The following is a 23,911-nucleotide window of genomic DNA, read 5'->3' as shown; positions in this document are numbered from 1 at the left end:
TTACATACCATGGCGTGTGGAACTTTTATTATGGTTGCCTTTTAAGCGTAAATGTCTAAAATTGAGAAATGTGTACAAGTACAGTGGGTAAAAAGAAATCTTAGGAAGGGTCGTACTAACTAATAAAATACAGTTAGTACCACTGCATTCAGCATCTGTTTTACTGATGTTAGTTTTACCGCATCTAATCTGCATAATAGCAATACCTGATCAAATTTTGCTTAAAAAACAAATAGAAAAGAACAAATTGTTTCACAAGATATTATAGAATATTGCTTTCAACTAGTTGTACTGAAAATATAAAGCCTGAATTTCATTCATAGCCATTTCTTTTTTACGTTTTCTCACTTTCTAAGATTTGAAATCTACAAAAATTGTTAAGTCGTATGTAAAAAACAAATCATCAGAAAATGATCTCTTTTGCGCCGAACAGTGTTTTAACCAATGCAATAAATGTAAATTTTCACCTCATGTATTTTCTACCAATCACAAAAGAGAAGAAGTGCACAACCCGCGCGGAGACTGTAAATTATTTCAACTCTTTATACCGCCTTCCTTGGAAGACGGTGATAACATTTTATATGATACTCCCAATTCTTTAAAAAAAAACTATTAAATACAAAGTTATATAATAATTTAATGGTCATCAGGTAAATATGAAGTTTATCGTGTCATTGTCTTGGTGGCATGATTGGGGTTTATTTTACCCAGCAAGTTACTTACCTGAAAATGTTGTAGTTTGGTGCGAGCCAGTTGTTCGGCAGTCCCATTGTTGTATATACAGGTATGTTATATTGCAAAATGAATTAGAACCACTGTAGCCAATTTTTGCCGTCATTTAATAAAATTTAAGTGTAGACTTACTGGTATTTTATATGTTATTTAGCACTCTTCAGAATTCTTTTGACAACAGAAAGTTTTGACTTTACTATTTAATTGCTCTCAGTTCTTGTGCACTCATTTTCCGTACCAATCGACCATCAATTTGAGACAACTAACACTTTGGTCTTTAAATCATTTTCAAAGTAAAATTTGAATGCATTGCTTATTTATAAAGAGAATCTCATTGATTGCTAAGTATAATAATCGCCAATACTCGCAGATAATTTTCTAATAGCCCTGAATCACAGAGCTAATTCAACTTTGTTGACTCATCAGATCCGTTTTATCCGAGACTTTTTTTTTGGCATCATCATTATCCGTTTTGGTACGATCAAAGAATATACATTTGTGCTCCATTATTCCTTTTAAATTGATTTCTATTTCTAATGATTTTAATAAAACCCAATGACCGTTCTCTTACGAATCATTACATGCTATATACAGACCATATCAATGGCGTGATTGCGACAAAACGATACTTTAGCCTCGAATTTCAATCATAGTGTCGAACAAAGATGAAGGAATGCTTTCTTTAAAAAAAGATTTTAATTAATATCCTCTTTTAAACCAAGTTTAATAACAAGTGCGTTATAATTAGCAAACGGAAATACTAAGCCAAATCCTCGACGTCACAACCTTTGTTCTTTACCGGCGTTGGCCGAGTTAACCTTCGCATGTAATCTTCTGTTGGACAATAAGCGAGTACTTTTCCCGTCCGCTAGTCCCCGTGACATACATTTTGAAGTTGAGCATGTATTTTGAGTTGTGCATATAATTTGATCACAAATATATCTTCTGACGAATGTTTACCTTGTTAGGCTGTTGTTATTCATAATTTGAATATATTTTTGGCATGTATCAATGCAATAAACAAGTTCATGTATAAATATATTCATCATGGTTTTTTTATTTAAATTTTTTGATTTAAGAAATTTTTCGAAGTACATTCTAGTATATAAATACACTGAATTGGGTTGAACAGCAGGTAATATGCCCATATACGTATATGCTCTCTCCTATAGTCAAGGTATATATTATTAAACATTTCTTTTAATACAAGATACATATACAGTGTAATGACAAATACTGTGTTCATTTTATTTAAGATAAATAATGCAATGCATAAACAGTTTCATATCAAGTAAACAAAATTGTGAACATATTCACCTGAGTAAATTATTTTTTAAATGCTTTTAGAATAAATACGTTTTGAATTTGAACAAAAGCAGTGATATACAGTTGTTTCCTATTATTTTTTATCAAATTAATGAATACATTTATCTGTTCAGATGTGGTCACATTATGCAGGTGTGATCATGTGACCTATCATGTGGAAAAAGTCAGATTTTTCTTGTCGAATTCAATAACTATCATATGCGTGTCACAAGTTTTTGTATAAATACGACATTTTAAACCCTTATTTGAAACATTTATATAGGTGGACACCTGTGCCATTCAAATATCGGTCAATTACTGTGGATATTTTTAGGCATTCGAAGTGATTGTTTCATTTCAACGATAAAATCTTATTTTTGTACAACAATCGATTTTAAAATATTCGTTTTCTAAGTGGGTAAAAATATGAATTCCGTTACACCAATGCATATAGTCAACTAGTTATTCGTTTGTCTATTTTTTTTCTCGGCCCAATCTGTTTTTAGTCTTCTATATTGTAGTTAACTATAAAGTCGTCGATCTATGTGATCGTAAATTATTGTAGATTCAAAAGGCAGCTTAGTACCAGGATTTTTTACATCCGGATAACAAGGGGAAAAAATTATAAAAAACGATAAACGATCAGAGGTCTCACCAGTGATTTCCATTGTGAATGTATGAACAGATGACGCAAATAAACGCTCAGAGTGGTCTCCCCTTTGGAGAGTATTGTATAGAAGTCTATCCAACATAATGTTCTGGTGTGGAAAAACAATGAAATGAATTTCACCCGATTCTCTTATGAACTAAAACTGTCATTTTAACAAATTTGATCAAAGATGACGATTCGACCATTGGGATAAAACCAATTATATAAAATCTCAAATATTGAAACTTAGGCAAGATTTTTCTCAGACGTATTGGTTGATTATAAGATCATTGTTCTAACATTTAAGTATGAACAATTTAGTTTAATTTTTCTTAAAAACCAAAATCAAGCGACATTGTAAAAAACTTCTTCGATGCGTCTTGGGTGTCTGTCGTTTCCTCACTTTAATAATTTTTAAACATTACCATAAATCAGTAGCTGCAATTCTTCTGTGTTCACTGGACTCGAAAAACATTCCAAAAAACAAATGGCCTAAATTACGTAGCAATTGAAAGGATTGTTATTATATAAATAGTGCCTGTTTAGGGGGGTAAGAGTTGAAATTGACACCCCAAGAAAACCATTGTCAACCGACGTGATTTTATATAGAAGTGGCGTGAATTCTATGGCGAACCGTACGCGCATAATTTTCGCGCATGTAACAATTTGTTGTGTTACCCGTTGCCAAGCGTGTTGCTAACGCTGAGGGTAATAGAACGGATTATCATCTGCGTCTTAACCAACCAGATTTCAGTATTTAACATGAAAGTATAATAAAAATACATGTACTCTGAGAATGTGTTCTCTTTATTATTTGTTATATTATCTACCACTTTTACATATTATTGGCCAATCTTAGTATCTCGATCCCAATGATATCATTGTCATCCCTTCCCACATTGTCCACAAATCTGTACAATGTTCAGAATACCGCTCAGGTCTGCCAACCTTAGCACCATACATTTTTATCAGTAACTAGAAAATATAGCGCAAGATATTGAATTGCTTCATATAGATATTTCCTTTATATCAAAACAGGTGGCCGTTTAGGTCCATGGGCCTCTTGTTCACTGCATCCAACTCGCTGGCGATGTAGCATAGACGGTTTAGTGGCAACCAAGAGAGATTAAGGTAATAAAGAGAGTCCTGGGTGATGGGTAAAACAGACCACCAAATCCTGTGCACCAGGAGTATCCGCTGTTCTTTTATTAGGTTGTCAAATTAAAAGGCATTGGTGATTATAATTCATGCGTACATTTATTTTTCTCTCGGTTTATTGGATTTTATAATTACCAAAAAATCAATAAACAGTTTGTTTTATTTTTTAAACTTCTTTTTTTTTAAATTTTAATCTAGAAATTAACTTGATGTGGCGTGACTTGGAGCAAACTGAGATACAAACCATGACTTGTCAGTCTATCAAATTCAGCAAAAAACAATCGGGTAGTTGTTTATTGATAGGGTTTGTTTTGACGACAGCATTTTTTTAAGAAAGATGATAGAGGCCTGAGGATCTGATGCGAACAGAAACAGCTCCAGTTTCATAAGACAGGAGCAATATATAGTGACATGGGTTGCGGCATTCCAAACGTTTTAAGGAGAAAAAACAAATAGAATATAGGAAATGTACACTATTTAAATACACAAATCGATTGATTTCCGTACAAAATGTACACTTTGTCAACATTTCAATTACTTAATGAGATCGAATCTATATCAGCATATTTAACAAATATAGACCTCTCCTTTAAGAACAATGTTTGAAATTTTAATTAATTTTCACATGACGTATGCCTGACTTTTAAAAAGTGGCAAAATGCCTAGTTTAATTATTATTCCTTAAAATGTCGTCTTTAAAAAAAACCCAAAAATCATTGAATTATTGAAACTTCAGGAAAGAGAGAGATATTATTTAACAAACGGCTAAAATGCTTTGTTTTAATTAAATATTGACCACATCCCGCAAATTTAAATTCACAGTACTCACGTACTTAAAACCCTAAATAACTTTATATTACTAGTAATTTTCTATTGATTCATTTGGTTTTGGTTTCTTCATACATGAAATTTTAATGAGTGTAATTGAACCATGGAATGTTAAAACTCGTGTAATTTTTTTTCTATTCTCCCGAGATATATTTTATTCCCCCACCTCTTCGACGAATTGACATAAGTAGGAATATATCTGATTTTGTAATATACCTGCTGATACAATACCAATGACCTGTAATAATCCGCATTGTTTCCTTAATTCGATCAGCTGTGCCCAATGAAGGTTCGCGATGGGTCATTTAAAAGCGGCTCGGTTAACCCCTGGCTCCCATTCTAGTTTGACAGTCTAATTAAATGGAGGATACTTGGCGACTTCTGACTCTACTCCTTTTGTACAATGGTTTGACAGTCACTGATTCCGGTAAGCCATTCACAAATTATAACCTTTTCACTTTCATTGGAGTCTGAGAAAAATCGTACTTTTTAAAAGACACCATGCATCATCATTTTGCACCACACGCATCATCTTTTTATTCTTCGGATCTCTGCTTTGTTTATAAATTTTGTAACTTTGTGCAATAGTTAAACCAAACCATTGAATGAAATACTAAAACGCAGAATACGGAAGACATATTTAAGATAGGAATAAACAAAACTTTTGCAAAACCAGTCTTTGTGCAATCAGAAACTATCGCTCTAACAGTTGAAGAAATCGCCGCTTTTAACAATGACACCTATAAAAAATTGTCAAAATAAGTATCCCTTTGTTTAAAATGATTTTTCAAAATAAATTCACACCAAATAAATGGATTAAAGTTTCAGAGTAACGACTGTTAGCTAGTTAAAATCAGTTCAAAAACCTGTACTGATTAGCATACCAATAGGGATTGTTTCGACAGATAGAACTGATAACTAATTGTGTATCACAATTACATATTTTACTAAACGCTTTAATTTGGTAACATGCAGAATTGGATGCTAATTTATGCCTACTTTATTAAAGACTATGAACCGAGTTCTAAATTTTCCTGAACTAAAACTTTGATAATTTACAATGTGTTGAGGTCGAGTCAGTGATATATGTACTGTATATAGAGTATGCGTAACCATTTCATGTTCATCCACTTACTAAGCTCTCGCTAGAAAGGGATAAAAGTGTTTATCACCAAAAGGGTATCAGCATTTACTACGCTAGATCCAAGTAGAGGCCACTTGAAATCGAGATGAAAGACGATCGTTCCGGACAATGCGCAATGTTATTACTTTTTGCCAAAAACCCCGAACCTGACAAATTACTTATTGAATATTTAAGATGTTCATAAAAGCCATTAAAAGGAATAAATTACCTTTACTTTCTCCCCCTGTGATTAATAACGTGGGCTTGTTGTATCATTTAAGGCTTACTAGATACGGTCATTGCATGTATGATTGGGGTGGCGGTTTCTAGATGACCTCTTTGCAGTCTCTTTTTAAATCTAAGATTTTATATGGAGGATTCAAGCACCCAAAATCTGGACGTCCTTGAAAGGGGTTTATGCCATTAATATAATATATAATATTGCATAATAAATTGTTACAAAATAATGTTAAAATAGTAAAATACTTGTCAGTAAAAGCCAATTAAAGATCGCGGGCTTAAGCAGCGGGCATTTTGAATTTTACATCAATATATTCTTTGAAAGGTTTTGATAACGCACTTGCATTACTCTTCGAGTAAATGATAGGTTTTTAACTATTTATCAATGCAAATGTGAGTTCTTTACGATTACTGTTTTCTGGAACTATGTTGAAAAACTATCCAGGCCAAAAACAAGCAAAACTAAAAAAAATTTAAATAAGGGCGAAATAATCCAAAAACTAAATATTGCATTTCAATTGGGTATTCACAGCTTGCCCACCGAGTGTACGGACACGACTGCTGGTTTTGGTAAAACTGTTAAGTAATCATCCTCAACGATTCTCGAATGGCTCTCCACGTGACCGATTCAAAAAAAAAAATCAAGACTCAACGGTTAAGCCAATTTTCATAAGAATTTTAAATCACTTTTCTTTATTAAGGGATTGAAGGATAACATTCTGTTTAAAAATATTTTCCTACTTATAGAAAAATCTAATTTAATACCCTAGGCTGGTCTGTTTATTGCTCTGTCTTTGCTGGTCACTGTTTGTATTGTGTCATATCCTATTGGCGTTAATTTGGAATCCTTAGGGATTATGAGATTCCTGCTGACGTCATAACGCATAAAACGACCCATGAACTTGTTTTGTTAAATTTAAATGTTCTTTTGTGCAACAGGTTCAAGGTAATTCAAGTATAAGATTGTTGGTCATACTGTATCTGGAAAATGAAAGGGTAAACCTAATTTACTCTCTCTCTCTCTCTCAATTTATCTTTTTTTATATCCGTACTTAGAAATTTGTTTTCGAAAATTAAGAGAAGATTGCAGGGGGAGAAAGCGCAAATGCTCATTTGGTTAAGTCGAAAATTTTAAGTTCAAATTTAATTTTCTCCAATTAAATCTATTTGATAGTCTTATATAACAAGTTTGCATAAGCACAACTTTTAACTAGATGTATATAGCCCTATTTAGTTTTGAATATCTAAACAAACGAAACTGCTTTTAATTTTTGATGGTATCGAACCCTTTACCTTAAAAGACGTATTTTAACAAATATATAAAAAGTTACCGAATGTCATGTGCTCTACCCACTGTCACTGTCACAAAAAGTGTTTTGTTCAAACGTTATGTCCGACTTGATGCTATACAAAATAATAATTTTAATGTATAGAGGGTCGTCTCTTCACGTTTTTATTAATTAAATTCGGTTTGTTTTCCATTTGACCTTATTTAAACAATAACAAAAATATGGAGCTCAGAGTCACTCTATAAAAGAAAAGGCACAGAAGATCTAAAAAAAGGACACCATTTGGAGGTTCTGACATGCATACGCCAGTTCTAAACAACATAATCCAATTGCAAAACATATTAAAGAATTATAAATCGAAGTACTGTTTTGAATGACCTATTCGGGGTGTTTTAATTTGACTCATTTGCCTCTGTTCTTTAAGAGGTTCCAACCAACATCCAAATATCTATGAATTTCAATAACTTATGTAATTCCTATAAATAACGTAAGGAAAAGTTAGCAGCCAAAAACCCAATTACCAAATGACATACATTCCTTTTGCTCTTTGTGTGTAATCAAGGCAATGTTGTTTCGTAGATCGAAGTAGGGACGACAGTATATAAAAACAGTGAAATATATTTTCTAACTTTTTTTTAAATTTGATAAAATCAAACTCTACACGCATCAATATCTAACCTCTGTTCTTTATGGAGAAGAAAATCCGTATATTGATTTCAGAAAAACTTCTTCACGGTTTGTAGGATTCTACATTCTAGAATGCCCATGACATTGTTTTAACCAAAGGGTTTAAAAAACAGAAATATATTAAATGATTTTGCAGAAACTATTATCTCCGGATTACAAATTGCGTAATTTATCCTTCACCGGCTTTCGTTGAGAAGCACAGAGATCGAGAGTCTAGTAAAAGAAATATTGTTCTTACTATCAATTTTTTAACTTCCACGGACGACGCTTGCATATCTATATAATTCGGAGATGTTCTCTTTTTATTATCTTTTTACATATTGCGATAGTCTATATGCATTGAACTTAAAACAATTAAATGTACTGTAAATTTGTTAACAACCATGGACAAATTTAGTAAGTTAAAACCCCCGTGGTGAGGGACATGGATCAGTACCAGTCTGTCCATTGTAACTCATTCAAGACCAGAATACCAGTAATCAAGTTTAAAAAGAACTTGGGATCTTCTCAATCCATATTTCTTTTGCGACAATAATTACTTATCACATATACAGTTATCAGGAACACTCTACATGATAAGCAAACTACGGTTTGAAACATCGCCGATCAGTTAAAGCAAGAATGGTCTAAGTTTGAAGTTTAGGTTAGAAAGGCTAGAGCAACCTAAGCGATACCTGGGCAAAAATGGTTTTAATAACATAAAAATCGTTTGACAGACTTTTATCAAAATGTTTCCTTATGTAAATCTTTACATTCGCCAAGTTGAAGGAGTTGCTTTACTAAAGATTATATTAATTTTTGGCTTTTTTACGTATTGTTTGCTGTGACCTAGAAAAGTAAAAGAGGGCTTAAGGAGAACGGTGACGTATATTTACCTAATCAACACTTAAGTAACAATTCCTCTTTAGAATCCATGAGAGAGAGAGAGAGAGAGAGAGAGAGAGAGAGAGAGAGAGAGAGTTAACCTGACGATAAAAACGGTTAAAACCAAAATCAAAATTCCTCGGAAATGCAAAAATATTTGCAATTGACCAAAAGGTACACAAAAAATCACGTTTTGTTTTAAAATCGAGACAAAATCTTTATGCAGGTTAAAATTTAAATCGCAAGTACTTTTAACGATATTTTACGGCAAATTATCAAATTAAAAACTTTCAATAAATGCGAACTGCCACATGTTTGGATAAGCCAATCACTTTTAGCCAATCGGATCGAGGCGTGAGGAACGGGTCTTTTTTTTATTTCCTTCGAGGTATCTTATAATTAATTCACTCCGTTTTATTCGGTGGTCACTCTGGTATCTGACAGTGAACAGAATGCGCCACCGGTCAGGCCCTACCCTCGGGGCCCTTGTCGTCTTGCTCTCGGGGACAGTACTAAGCTGTGAGTCATATTATCGCTAATTTTGAATTTTGATTAACCTTTTTCGTGGTTTTTTGATTGTTTGTTTTCTGACAAGATTTAGCAAAAGGACATGAGTTGTCAGATGAATTATCGATATTTGAAAATACGCAAAAATGTTTAGTCATGGTAAAGTTTTAATTTTTATGAGAAATTTCGCTTTCGGGTCATTAACTACGATAATGCTCGCATCAGTTTCATTGTTTGAAAGATTTTATTGCAAGTTAATGACGAGCGTTTTAGCTATCTTTCTCATTTGATAGCGACTAAAAACTTAAACAAAAAATTAATGTGCTGAACATTTTTTTTTAAATTTAAATGTAAATTTCCCAATATCCAATTTTCTGCGTCGGACAGTAAAAGTGATTCCGTGTAATTTGGATAAAAATCTTTAAGTGTTTATTGCGAAAAAAGTTTTTTAATTTGGAATTATAGAAAACTTTTGATTTGATGTAGATCTAATTATAAGATCTTAGTAGTACCACAGTAAAAAATGAAGAAGAAAAAAATCTTTTAAAAATATGAAAATTAACAATAATCACAACATCTAATAAATTTGCATACAAAACAATATCTACATTGTATAATCTCTTAATAGCCTTTAAATTATTTGTATTTTCTTTATTTTCGAATATGCAAAATCATATAAAAGAATTTGAAATCTACTCAATTCCATTTAATCTTTGTCATAGGATAACGTCACTGTCAATTCTTTAAAAAATGATGATTTCCGCTTATTCTATTTTGAAATTATTTAATCATTACATTCACTTTCAAAACATTAAATGAATTATATCATGGCTATTCCAAACGGATCGTAAATCTATAAGTATGAGAGAGAGAGAGAGAGAGAGAGAGAGAGAGAGAGAGAGAGAGAGAGAGAGCGGTCGGTCAGTCGTATAGTTTTTTTTATATAAAACATGCGATGTAGTTACTTTCCAAATATTAGCGGATCTTTACCATAATTCATCAGAGAGACAACAATACCCATCTGCACCTGGTTATCCATATGCATTAAACATTTATAACCCGACCTTGAGAATAATATATGTACCTTAAAAGTTAAACTTCAATGTTAAGAATAAAACAGCTGAGTTAAACCTTTAAACGTTTTTAGCGTTTGATTTATTTGCACATTTTCTAATACTTCTTTGTGTTCACAGAATAACTGCAGGGGTCCATGAGAATAGAATGCATGTTTATTTAAAAAAAAAAAAACCCTGTTTTTAATGTTTTTGCCGATAATTACCAGTCTTATGATAATGCTCAGCACGGGACAAATATTGATTTGTCATACATTTGACGAATAACAAACTAATCTTTTATTTCTTAGCTACTTGTGAATCTCATACTTCAAATGTGTTCATATATTCAATTACTTTATGCCCCTTATCATACTTCGCCTTATGAAATACATTGTCCGATCGCAAACACGTCGCTTCTTTGTTCGATTCAACAAAAAATGCCGAAACTAAGTCATTTCTTGATCAATCGCCTTTTCATTCATATTTTCTACTGTATATTTAGTTAGACTGGTATTATTTCATTTTTAACTACTAAAATGTTTCCCGCGGGTCATTTATCAAAAAGACGTTTCATTATTTGTGTGTCCTTTTACTCGTTGATTATTCTGTCGCGTCTCTGCTGATTTTGAATGTGTAAAAATGCTGTGGAATTGAATCAACATAAGGGTAAAATGGGTATCATGTATGTTTATATTTAGAGAGACAAAGCAAAATAGAAAATACATGTACACGAATATGTTACGCACCGTTACAACGCACGGTCAGCACGAGAGCGAACCAAGTATCCGTGGCTGGAGACAATGTTTGAAGAAGCGCGTATTCACCTGGATATAATTAATTATCTTCAAATGCATAAAATAATTCTGTATTTCATTAAATTTGGAATATACTACTTCGATTGATAATGAATTTCTAAGAAAACGGAAACGCAAAGGTTTAAAACTTGTTTCCAAATCCCTTTAGAAGTCAATACAATGTTGTTTTAATTAAAGACTTAGCATCAATTGCACGTATAGCTTCTGAAGTTTAGTGCATGTATGCGTGTGCGTTAACTGCTATGAGTTCTATTTTGACAGCATTTATATTAATTTCAGGCAAACGTGGATATGCTCTTAACATAATGAATTCCTTATGATACATATATATTATACTGACAGGTCACCAATTGGTTCGTCAACTGTCTAATTCCTACTTCTTAATGATACAAAAAATGCTTATTGGAGCAAAGAGCTCTGATTTATTTCTAACGATATCAAATTACAAAGTGTCCCAAAAAACGCTAACCATTGTACAAGCTCCGCTGCGCTGATTCAATGAAATTAAGAGGCTTGATTAGGTAATCGTGAAGAGTTGCGACCCATCAATCAAAGTCCTGAAAGGCCCCGAGGAGACTTTGAAAAAGAGGAGAGAATCGGGTGAAGATAATGATCGATGCTGTCAACGTACATGCACTTAGCTAAAGGAAAGGGATACCAACTTTGATTTGCCATCTTTTATTTGGATCATCAAAATGTCATTTCTAGTACGGTGTTTACATTTTTTATGAATAAACATTATGTTCAGTCTGACGCATAATAATTTAATAGGGTATGAAAAAGTAAAAAAAAAATGATGATGATTTTGCGCATGCAAGTCAATTCTGATCATAGGTCACATATCATATCAAAGATTTGTAAGTGTCAATCAGAAATTTCAAGAGCCGAGTGATATTGATTTGACAAATCTAAAGAGCCGGGGCCTTGTTAGCTCCTTTCAATATTGAGCTGAAAGAAAGATTATCGTGCATGTTGAATAATAAGAATTCCTTTGTTCGCTGCGCTGTATAGCCCCGTGTTCCATATCCTAACACACGGGAGGGAATCGATAATGAACGGAACAAGAGGGGATTCGGAATCTACCAACACACTAATTTATTGATATTAAATGCTTCTCTTGTAGAAACGTTGTCTCTTCTCGTGATTTTCAATAAAAATTATCAGATGTTCAAAAGAAAGCTGTCAATGCTAGAATATTTCTATTTACCGAGAGATATAAGATATGGAATCACTTCTCGTAAACCCTAAACAACTGCTTACTTTAATAGATAAGTCCTACTATTTAGGAATGAATTTGATGTGGTCCATTTTTTTAACGGCCTAATGACAGCTCCCCGCCATTTTCAACGAGAATATTTGGGTCTTGTTGTCATGACAGTGTCAATAAGATAAACTTAATTTATAAAATGATACACGGGGACGTCCAAAGAAATTATCTTATTGCATAACAAATATACAAAAGGTTAAATGTGCACGTGAACCTAACCTTTGCTTTGATAAAGTTCATCTTTTTGTATAACTTCTATCAAATTTGATAACAAAATTTAAATAGTACATGTAATCATTCCGAAGACGCGCCCATGCAGTCAGCACGTGGGTTCGTTTGTTCTAAGTTAATTTGTATCAGTGTCAAATGTCAGCGAAAAGTAAGGCAAATAGAACCTGCAATTGTCACAATTTACGTAGAGCCGTTATTGTGTACCCTAATGCAATAGTTCTCGAATGAAGAAATTAAAGGATGTTTACCGACACCGAGTGAACCTATTGACTGTTTGGGTTAAAAGTTTTACCAACAAACTTTAAAATGGAAAATAAATATATCAGATCCAAATTATAGCATTGTGTTAATTAAAATGTAAACAGAGGCACGTCGCCACCGAATTGTAGATATATAAAAGTTATTGAATTAAATTAACTTTACCCCTTTATTGTGGCTGAACTCTATGTGTTCTGTATTTCAACCTTTCCTTTTAAAATATCAACAAAACAGATGCGGTACGAATTATTAACATACTTCCTTCATTTTCGATCTAACAACGCAATAAATTTCTAATACATTGTAAGAAAATTAAAAAAAAATCGAGGCCGTATTTCCAACAGCTTATAATCATCACTCAAAATCTAATCGGGGACAAATCGGTGCTTTATGTAGATAAAGAATCTACTCGAAATGTCTGTTATCGCCTTGTTGAAAGTATTTTGTGGAGAGCTCCCTTTCTTTTTATGCACAATATAATCAATTAAATGGCGGAATATTAGAGACCAGATTGTTGCGTACTGTCGGCGAAGTGCCTCGTTTCAATCGTACAATCAAATATTACGATTTCGATTAAAGTGTTTGATTAAAATGAAACGGTGTACATGTCTCGTTCTTCGGTCGACTTTTCATTAACTTAACATAGGGTCGGAAAGGGGTCAAGTTTATTCTAAAAGCTTTACATGATCCTCAAATTACACTTTGTAGACTTACATAAAAGAGTCTTTAAAACGTAACATTTATATCAAATGGAGAAGAAATCGAGTTCATTGCTCACGGCATAGAAATGTCTGGAGGGCTCGAAGCAGGACAGGCGCGCATGCACCACACTACGTGAAGCTCGACATTTCTTCAATTTTAAAATACAATAGCCTTGAAAGGATATGGTGCAGAAAAAGAAATATAATAGGCGCGTTTTTCACGTGTATGTCTACGTGATTTTAATTGATTTTTGCGGGTTAAAATTCAATGTTTCATTCATTTTCATTAAATCATATAAAATGGGACAATCGTGCTCAAATATATCAAAAAAAAATTAAGGTACAAAATATATGATACAAAACAAAAAAAAAACACCCCGAAAAAGCAAACCCAAAACAACCCTTACCCCCGCCCCCCCAAAAAAACCCATCAAAACAAACACAACTCTTTCTTTCAGCTTATGATATTTATTGCATGTTTTTCTTTGTAGCTGAGGTGACGCGTATCGATCCCTTTTTCGGGAGTACAAATGGAGGAACCAGAGTAACTATATATGGAAGCGGTAATAAACATTTTGTTTTTAGCTAAAAATAAACTTTTTCAGTTAAAGGTAAAATGTGTTTCCAATTTTGAAAATCTATGATAAAAAAAAATTGTAATAAAAAGAAAAAAAAATGTTATTACAAACGAAGTTCAATCCTTTTTTGGCAGGATTTGCTGCAAACCAGTTTAACTGGGGCAGTGGAAATGAGAACTTGGGAAACGAGGTAACCATTATATCTGGAACACAGTCATATAAGACGGAGATTCACAAAGATGGCTGCACGGAAGACCAGATTCAGTTCTACACCCCGTACGTATCATGGACAGAAGGGCTTTTTAATAATTATTTTTTTATTAAAAAATGGACCAAAGTCACACTTGTGATGTTAAAAAAGTCCGATGTTGCCATTTCAAAATGGCATTAATTTTATTTACTATTTTAAATATACTTTGCAATATTTTCTAGACCCTTACCTGCAGGGAAATATGGATTCCAGGTCAAGGTTGACGGGAAAATAGTGACCAGCGTCTGTGCTGCAGATTCCTCGAAATGCGTCTTCGAGGTGAGATAAATTTAGTCGGGTTCGAGATACCACATATATTATGCGGGCTTTTTCGAACAGAGTTTCGGGTATGGTCTTTCTGGTTAATTAACGATATCCTTATAGGATTGACAATTACTTTGATTATTGTATTGTTTTTATTTGTCCACAGACTATCGCATGGGCAACGCCCACCGTGGAATCCGTCTACCCGAGATCTGGGACACCAGGTATTTTTATATTCAATACTCTGTCCCGAGTTTTTGCTTCCACCACTTTTTGTTTGATATTTCATTAACAGTAAATACCTTTGTGCTCAAACTACGTTCATCCACTAATATAAAAAATGTCCAGATTATCTGTTTTGAAACGCCCCCTCTACCGCTTCATGTTTCAATACACATCCCGAAATTGAAAGTCTACGGAGATTTTGCATTGCAACAGCCATTAATAAGCCCGGATGATAACGTTAAAAATTTGCGCGATGTATTCCGAGTGTACTCCGAATGGAGAAAAGATGTAAATATTCCCCATTATAAATCTCCGTAAGGAATCTGTTTTCGTTCCTGTGAATTTTTCTGAGTGGAAAGGGATAATTGATCAATGAAAATATCTTGGATATATTCCCTTTTAACGATTTCAACTGTATTTCTTTCACATGTATGTGTAATTTTATTAAAAATCATCAAAAAGCGATGGAAGCAATAACTTGGGACAGATTATAAACGGTTTAATGGTTATTGGAAGTGTTATGTTAAAAATGTTGTTTATTAATTTCTTCTGTAAGGTGTATGTATCTGCAGTACATTAAATACATTCATAATTTTCCTCCAGGCACACTTCTGACGGTGAAAGGTAGAATAATTACCACCAGATATGGCAGCAACATCGCCGAGAGTGACAACGGGAAAGAAGAGAAATTACTCAGGTAAGAACGTCATCCAATTCATCGATAAAAAGCAGCTAAGTTCTTGTTATATTTCATTAATCTGTTGACTTGAAACTATCATTAGTTATTTTCAGCTTCACAATTTCAATGATGGCAAATCAAAGTACAGTAAAACGCGGTTATAGCGAACACACTTATAATGAATTGATGCTAACAGCGAAGTGATTTTCATTTCCTGAGACTTTGTAACTTGTTGTAAACTTGACGGATAAAATGAATTATGCTTATAACAAAGTTAAATCGCCCGTCCCTGGCTCTTCATTATAAGCTTGTTTTACTGTATCTAAATGAACAGATAAATATATGAAGTGTGACTGTGTGTGTTTGTGTCGGCTGTCACTTGATTGTTCGGGTTGTGTATTTTTAGGGTGTATGCCCCACAGGGATACCAGTGTGAAATGAAAGCACCAGGAAGTGATGAATTGTAAGTACCTGTACTAATACAGAGTTTGACAAGTCTTATACAAATCTCAGTGACGTTTGGGAGCTTTAACTATATCTCTATATGTATTATATTACAATTTGCAATTTGCGTTTGGATAGCTTGAATTCTATTTTACTGGCAACATACAAAATCTAATTTTGAGAATTGGTGATTCCTGAGATTTGTTCTTGTTTCAGCTATGGAATTGGTCTGAATAGTGAGACAAGTGTCAAAGGATACTTCACATGCAAGACCACTGGAACGTATGTCAGTAAGTTGACTAGTATGTCTAATAGTCAACAACTTTATATGTCAGTAAGTTGACCACCATGTCAATTAGTCAACAACTATGTCAGTAATTGATCATCTATGTCAGTAAGTCTACTACTATGTCAGTAAGTTGAACACTATGTCAGTAATTCAACAACAACAATGTCAGTAATTCAACATGTCAGTAAGTTTACTACTATGTCAGTAAGTTGACTTCTATGTCAATAAGTCAACATCTATGTCAGTAAGTCTAATACTATGTCAGTAAGTCAACCACTATATCATTAAGTCATCAGCTATGTCAATAAATCAGTGTCTACTAGTATTTCAACAAGTAAACCCCTATGTCAGTTATTCGACTCTATGTCAATAGTTGTTCACTGTGTCAGTATGTTCACCACATGGTCAGTAAGTTGATCACTATGTCAGGAAGTAGACAACTATGTCAGATGTCTTTTTATTAGTCTACACATATACTGGTACATGTATAAAGGAAGTGTGTATATAAACTCACTTAAGATAAGAAATTCTGCCAGACTAATAATTAATTAAACAAGCTTTCATTCTATTTCAGCTAGTGCCAATATTAGCTTTATTGTGGAAGGGAAGTATGGAAGGTATGTATCACACTCCTCTAGAACATGTAGAAATTTACTTTTTTGGGGGGCATTTTGGCATAATCGTCTGTATTATTAAAAACTTGAAGAACGAAACTGATATATAAGTATTTTCTAGATCATTGCCTGTGAATGATGTTCTGAAATACAGCGGGAGCAATGCCATTCAGATGTTTCAGACATATGCAGGTATGTAGAAGGACCACAAACACTTTGTATGTCAGGTTGACTCCACTTGGTCAAGCCTAAATCAATTAGAAAAAGTGCGTTTACAACAACCATCTACTTCAGATTAAAATATATCTAGCAGATGCACAGTAACTGTGAGTTTCACTTGCTGACTGATGATATTAATCTTTCGGTTTGTAATATAGAAGCCATTGTTGTAGATTTGATCTGTCACTGTGCTACTACTAGTATACAAGTTGTTCCATTGTAGTGATTTCCTCTGTGACACCCTCCTTCGGTAGTACCAGTGGAGGCACTAAGATTAAGCTGACTGGACAGTTTTTCAACAACACGGAGAAGCCATTGCGAGTGGAGGTCGGAGGCAAACCCTGTACCAACCTGAAGCTGGTGTCAGACACAGAAATGACCTGTGACACGCCCCCACAACCTGCCTCCCAGCCTTTCTACACAGGTCAGGGCTTCTATCGCAATCTTTTAATATGTAATTTTTGTTGTCTAATAAGGAGACCTAGCTGCGCATTGGAATAGACCCTGAATCCACTTCAATATATATTTGCTCATAATTTTGTCTTCATGATGTTTTCTAAAGCAGCTCTATAAGTACAATGTATAGCACTTCTTTAAGACCATGAAATCAAACTCTTGAATATTCTTCATTAAAGTACCATTGTACTGAATGAGTACATCATTTTTTTGACAAGATATAGGTATTTTACAGGTAACAGAGGTCTGTTGTATGAAGCATGGACCAGCACCGCCAAGAACTACGGCACCATCGACGAGATTCTTACCCTGGACAGCTCAGCTGCCGATTACAACTCCACTATCATTGACGAGACCTACTTCTCTGATAGCTCCAACAAAAGCTTCGTGTCCCGCCTCAGCGGAATCTTCATTCCTTCCCATAATTCCTCCTACAGATTCTTCGTTAAATGTGATGACTATGCAGTTCTTTATTTCAGTGAAACTGGCAACCCAGCAGATAAAGTAAGTGTTTTATTTACATCAAATACCAGTAAAATAGAAATGAATGTTTGATGGTTATCTATGCATTCAGGATTTCGAGTAATACCATTCTGGATCTTATTGGACTAAGAATGCAATATGTTGCAGTTTAAAATAAATGGTGCTTTTTGTAATTGGATTTATTTTGAAGTAATGCTCAGTATTTAGATTTGAAATGCCTAAAATCTCTGTGATTTCAGCAAAAGATTGCAAACTGCTCAAAGTACTCCACCAGCTACACTCGAAGTGAGCAAGGATCAGCCCTGATGACTCTTACAGCGGGCAAAAAGTAAGTATATACAGGAAAGATCTTTCCCCAGACAGTTGCTCAATTTATTTACACCAGACTTTCAGTAAAACTCCTTGTCCTATGTGCCTTGTGTTTCCACCTTGCTTTGCTGATCTAAGTATCACCTGACTTTTACCTTGCTGTGTTTTAGGTATTACCTGATGATTCTGCATGGTGAGCACCTTATGGGAGCCTTCGCTCAGGTAGGAGTGAAAATGTTCACCTCCCCCGTCACTAATGCCGAATGTGGATCAGCCAATCAGGAGCAGCAAACTGTGTCTGTGTCGTCCACTGTTGTGGATGAAGTACAGGTAAATATTATGTCCTCACTTTTAGAGTTAGAAGTTTTAGGGATAATTTCTGTTTCTCTATTGATGACTTTACTTTGATCTTTGATTTACTCGATGGATTTGGTTTATAACAGACCGTGAGCTTGTCAGGTTTCAACAGCCTGGATGAAACCTACACACCCGAGAAACAGACGGTGGTTGTGTCAAACATTGGAGGAAATGAACAGATCACATTCAGACTCGGGTTGTACGGCGTTTTCACAGGTACATGTAGCTATTGTGTCTCTGTCCAGTATATTACTTCATTACAAATAAATGAACATTTGCAGGCAAGGATGATGCAAGATAAATAAGAATGTAATAAAATTGTACAGAAGAAAATGAATTGAGCATCAGGTAATGTTTTAAGATTTTTCAGTGTGTTAAGATTTATTTTTTTTACTTTTGACAGGTCCCCTGAAGGCCTCCAGTGATGCCACCGCCATCGAAGCGGCCTTGAACCTTCTTCCTGTGATCGCCCCGGACACCGTCTCTATCAGCACCACGGCAGGGGCCACCAGTAACACATTCGTCATCACCTTCAACTCCGCCCTCGGTCAGTTTGATGTGACACACTTACTCTGTCAAAATAATGATAAACATTTGCTTTGATGTCAAAATAATAATGAACATTAGCTCTGTTGAAAGAATTTTCCATTTACAATCTTTGATTCGAAAACTTCAATTGATATCATAGCACATGTTTATAGATTCAGTGAAATGAAACAAAACTGGAAAAAAATACTATTCATAATACAAAACAAATTTAACTACCAATAACTTCTTAACGTATTTGATTTGTATATTCTATAGGAGACATCCCATTGCTGGAGACCAAGATTGACGTAACAGGAAGTTCCTTGACTGTGACTGCCTCTGACAACCAGAATGGTGTCGCCGGAGGCAAGAACGTCCGCTTTAGCATGAATGGCAACATCTCCCCAGCTTTTACTTACGGAGGAAGTGCTGCTGATGTAAGATTTGAATAAGAATATTCAGGTCTCCTAGCGTCTTTGCTTATCAATGTTTTTAATTTTCATTTCTAAAAATGAACTTTAATTGCATTTCAGTGTCTTCAAAATTTTGAAATTTAGATATATTCTTACTGGTAATTGTCATTTCTGTTGAGCCTTTGATCAGTACTAAGAATTCTATTCTGAGAATTTGATAGCTGTATACATATTTTGATTTTCTGATCAGGTCAAGACAGCTGTGGAGGGTCTGTTTTCAGTGAGGTGTCCCTCAACATTTGTGGGTGGAGACAACAAATATTTCCAGGATTTTGAGAACCAGGCCGCAGTGAAAGCCATGGGAGAAATCATCAGTTATGTGACCCCATTCTGTGGGCGACACTCTATCAAAAACCCGAAATATGTGTATGAAGCCCCGGAAACTAAACTCGGAATTAGTCTCAGTCAATACGGTGTAGTAAGTAAAAGTCAACCATACCTTTGGCATTTTTGAGGATCTTTTTTTCTGTTGTTTTTTTCTGTTGCTTTGTTTCAAGATGTTAAGTTGAACTATAACTGTTAGGGCTTGCATTTTCACCAGTTTAATTTTTCATTTTAAGGTGTGCTTTGCTTACTTGGGACCAATCAATCCAGTTCTTGGAGTCACTTACAAATTTTACGACAAGACGACCCTGACCACCAGTTCCGCTACCAACTACCTGACTATTGCTAATGCTGAGGCATCAACTACGTGAGTGTATAAACCACATATTCTGGCCGGTCTCAACAACAAGCGACAATTGTCAAAGAATGTAAGATTTTGTATCAGACTTGCTCAGTGGTTATTTATAATTACCTTTGTTTGATGATACAGGTGGAACTATGTCTGTGTGAATGTTGTGGATGAACTGAGCAAATTGAAGCCAGATGGCAGTTCATTTGAGGCTCGTAAACTGGTTGTTTACCGCAATAACTCCGCTGTGGACCCATTACTGGTGGACGCTGTCATTGTGGTTCGTAGCAGTCTCGCCACTGACACCAAAGGTACCCACATTCTAGATAAAACAATCATGTATATTTCAACTAATTTTGTTATTTCAATCTAATCGCTGTAAGATGTAGATGAATACTAACAATATCAGAAATCAAAACAAAATGGAACATACAATGTGCATAGATGTTATCTACAGAGGGAATCCTGGGACAGAGGCTTGTTGGCTCCACTCCCGGGGGTTTCCCCATGAAGACCCTGAAGGTTGAGGACAATGCTGGAGTATACACCATAACCATGTCCCCCAACAACTGCAGCTACGAGATCCCCCTCCTTGGATTGGCCAATGCAAAGGTTAGAACAGCAACCAGTGTAACTGATCAAAGAAAGTGAAAAGAATATTGATTGTGAGTTGTCTGTTCCTTTTAGAGTTCTTTAAAAGGTGGATATTAATATTTTCCAGGCCTCCCAGTCCGATTTGGTGAAATCCACATCAGCCTCATTTTCAGCTACAACTAAAGCAGGAAGCACTATTACCATGACAACCAGCCGAACTTCTGCGGCCTCTCCCCCTGTCACAGGCTCTGTGGGAGTCTCCTTTGAGGGAAAATCAGTGGGTAAGGACTTGTCCACTCATCCAACCACAACGATTTGTAGATCACCCTGAGTTTAATTGATCTGCAGATATGCAGTGGGTTTTTTTCTGAGAACTATGATTTTAATTTATTTTTTTGGCCAGATATTCCTACCACGGCTGAGGAGAGGGAAGTAAAAGACTTACTGATGACCATTCCTAACATTGGCAACTTGTATGTGAAGAAGGAGGGAGACTGCGCCAAGTTTACCTGGCAGATTACCTGGCTCAGTAGGACTGGGGACCTTCCCGAGGCCACGGTAAGTACCGCTACAACACTAACACAGCAAGCTCTGGGGGTTTTCAAATTATCTAGCTCAGTAGGACTTGGGACTTTCCCGAGGCCACAGTGAGTACAGTACTAACACAGCAAGCTATACTCAAAAGACTACCGAAGGATCAGATTCATCTGAAGTGTTCTTTCTTTTAAGGTGGACGGTTCCAAACTCAGTGGAATGTCACCGACAGCTTCCATCAAGACAGATGTAAATGGTGGACTGTGGTACGACCCCATTCCCGGTGACATGCTCAGGACTTATGAGACCACCCCCCAGGTATTTCATGTCTCTGAGTCTGTCTAAAGTTCATAAGAATATATCTTAGTGTAATGTATAAGAAATCTCAGAGATTGTTTTATGAATAGTCTTGCTTTATTTCGCCTTCTAGGTCATTGCCTATGTCAATGATATTCCCACTCGTTGTGAGGGCTCCTGTGGGTTTGAGTGGAAATCTACCAGTACCCCATCTGTCACAGCCATTTCTCCATCATCTGGTAAGTCATTCAGTTTTAAAACATGCCTGATCAATTTTAAAAGCCCTTATTTCTGCATTGTTCTAATGGAAAATACTGTATACAACCTTATTATTTCTGCAATTTTAGTTTTTTTCACCGAAAATTATTGAAATATTATAATGTTACTACCAGTAGATAAAATGATATAGATCTCTGCAAGTCATCTGAAGTTAAAAATTTTCAAAGTGTGAAGAGAAGTGGGTCACTGACTTGTATGTATTCGATTTTGTAGACTTCTCAGGCGCCACTCTGACCATCACTGGAACCTCTTTTGGGGCCACACCGGCCGATAACACAGTGACAATTGGAGGAGTGGACTGCCCCGTGACAAGTGCCAGCTCCACCCAGCTGGTGTGTACCCTGGGAGCGGGGACTGGGACCCATGATGTGGAGGTCAATGTAGCAGGAGTAGGACTGGCCAGTGGTAGCCACACCTTCACATACAACACACGGATCACCAGCATTGCCCCCACCAGTGGCAGCTTAGCAGGTCTGTTGATTGAATTGGCTCTTAAGTTTTACAATTCTGGGGTTACTACACTGAAATAGATATCCGTTACAACCTTAATAAGAATTTCATCACTTACTACTGCTACTGATTAGAATAAATAAAAGGTATCTGTTGACAGGTGGTACTGTATGCCACCTGTACAGTACAGGGGATACAGATATATGAATGATAGTTGTAACAATCCAAAATATTTTCTTCCAAAAATTAGTAACTTGTAATGTACATGTACCTCTTTTGATATAGTGGATATTTGTTACAGGTGGTACCCTCCTGAAGGTTTCTGGGTCAGGATTCTCCCCCACAGCTGTGGTGACCATCAACTCTGACACCTGTACCAAGGTGACCACCACAACCTCCGAGATCGTGTGTCTGACCCCATCTGTAAGTCATAATTTTAGCTGAAATTCTTGACACCAAAGTGAATTAATTAAGATGGGAGTAATGGAGTCATTAGATTTTTTCTATTATGAAATATTAGTTTTTAAAAAAAATAATTCATACTTGTTTTACTTTTTCCTCTGTAGGCATCCACCCCAGGCAGTGCATCAGTGACCTTGACACAGACAGGAACCACCTTGACTGCCACCCAGCAGTTCAATTATGATACTGCCCTGACAGCAAACATTGCTACAGTCTCTCCCACCAGCTCCAGTGTCACAGGTAAATTTAATGAAGATTTCTTGCTTAAACTGAGGTCACTCACTTTTTGTGTTTTTTATTGAAGTAAATATAACATTTTACATTACGAGGATTGGAAACTTCCTTTGATTCCATGTTTCACTTTGCCTCATGATGAAGTCATGTATATGTCTCATCTTTTCTGATGTGTCCTTTGTAGGAGGTGGTACCTTGGTGTTGGAGGGGACAGGATTTGGAGCCAGCCAGCCTGCAGGCACCACCCTAGTGATTGGAGGGGAGCCCGCCACCATCACCTTGTACACCAACACCAGAGTGGAGGCCACATTCCCTGCCCAGGCCGCCGGAAACCACGCCATCAAGTTCACCGTCGGCAACAGTGGATATGCTGCCATCTCGTAGGAAACATTTATTACATTTACTGAAGTCTGAGTCTGTTTTAAGGTGGATCTCTACACCAAATAAGTGTAGGAGATTTTTGTTGCATGCATTTGTCACTAATGGTAGGCCGAGTATTCAACAATATAAG

At 35.4% G+C, this 23,911-nt stretch overlaps 1 protein-coding gene across 4 annotated transcripts in view; it reads left to right on the top strand.

The window, feature by feature from the left end:
• The first annotated feature begins 4,995 nt into the window (after positions 1-4,995).
• Positions 4,996-23,911, top strand: part of LOC128191453 (fibrocystin-L-like) — a 43,723-nt gene continuing 24,807 nt past the window's right edge. For 2 of the 4 annotated variants that reach the window (XM_052863521.1, XM_052863519.1), the window contains exons 1-29: positions 5,005-5,099; positions 14,201-14,272; positions 14,422-14,563; positions 14,720-14,816; positions 14,968-15,025; positions 15,630-15,723; positions 16,112-16,168; positions 16,366-16,439; positions 17,013-17,055; positions 17,174-17,244; positions 17,495-17,695; positions 17,963-18,231; positions 18,450-18,538; positions 18,690-18,849; positions 18,963-19,092; positions 19,280-19,423; positions 19,681-19,841; positions 20,068-20,295; positions 20,438-20,568; positions 20,692-20,861; positions 21,008-21,162; positions 21,272-21,425; positions 21,548-21,702; positions 21,874-21,996; positions 22,109-22,214; positions 22,468-22,725; positions 23,006-23,127; positions 23,271-23,406; positions 23,585-23,780. In XM_052863521.1, coding sequence (XP_052719481.1) covers positions 5,033-5,099; positions 14,201-14,272; positions 14,422-14,563; positions 14,720-14,816; positions 14,968-15,025; positions 15,630-15,723; positions 16,112-16,168; positions 16,366-16,439; positions 17,013-17,055; positions 17,174-17,244; positions 17,495-17,695; positions 17,963-18,231; positions 18,450-18,538; positions 18,690-18,849; positions 18,963-19,092; positions 19,280-19,423; positions 19,681-19,841; positions 20,068-20,295; positions 20,438-20,568; positions 20,692-20,861; positions 21,008-21,162; positions 21,272-21,425; positions 21,548-21,702; positions 21,874-21,996; positions 22,109-22,214; positions 22,468-22,725; positions 23,006-23,127; positions 23,271-23,406; positions 23,585-23,780 — 3,863 coding nt within the window. In that variant the 5' untranslated portion in view covers positions 5,005-5,032. Of the gene's footprint in view, positions 5,100-9,268; positions 9,395-14,200; positions 14,273-14,421; positions 14,564-14,719; positions 14,817-14,967; positions 15,026-15,629; positions 15,724-16,111; positions 16,169-16,365; positions 16,440-17,012; positions 17,056-17,173; positions 17,245-17,494; positions 17,696-17,962; positions 18,232-18,449; positions 18,539-18,689; positions 18,850-18,962; positions 19,093-19,279; positions 19,424-19,680; positions 19,842-20,067; positions 20,296-20,437; positions 20,569-20,691; positions 20,862-21,007; positions 21,163-21,271; positions 21,426-21,547; positions 21,703-21,873; positions 21,997-22,108; positions 22,215-22,467; positions 22,726-23,005; positions 23,128-23,270; positions 23,407-23,584; positions 23,781-23,911 lie in introns of those variants that run through there. The other 2 variants (XM_052863522.1, XM_052863520.1) reach the window with 2 other exon arrangements.

This window comes from Crassostrea angulata, chromosome 7 (assembly GCF_025612915.1).
Source record: "Crassostrea angulata isolate pt1a10 chromosome 7, ASM2561291v2, whole genome shotgun sequence".
NCBI lineage: Eukaryota > Metazoa > Mollusca > Bivalvia > Ostreida > Ostreidae > Magallana > Magallana angulata.
The sequence above is the reverse complement of the archived record's forward strand: the minus strand, read 5'-3'. Positions and strand labels throughout refer to the sequence as shown.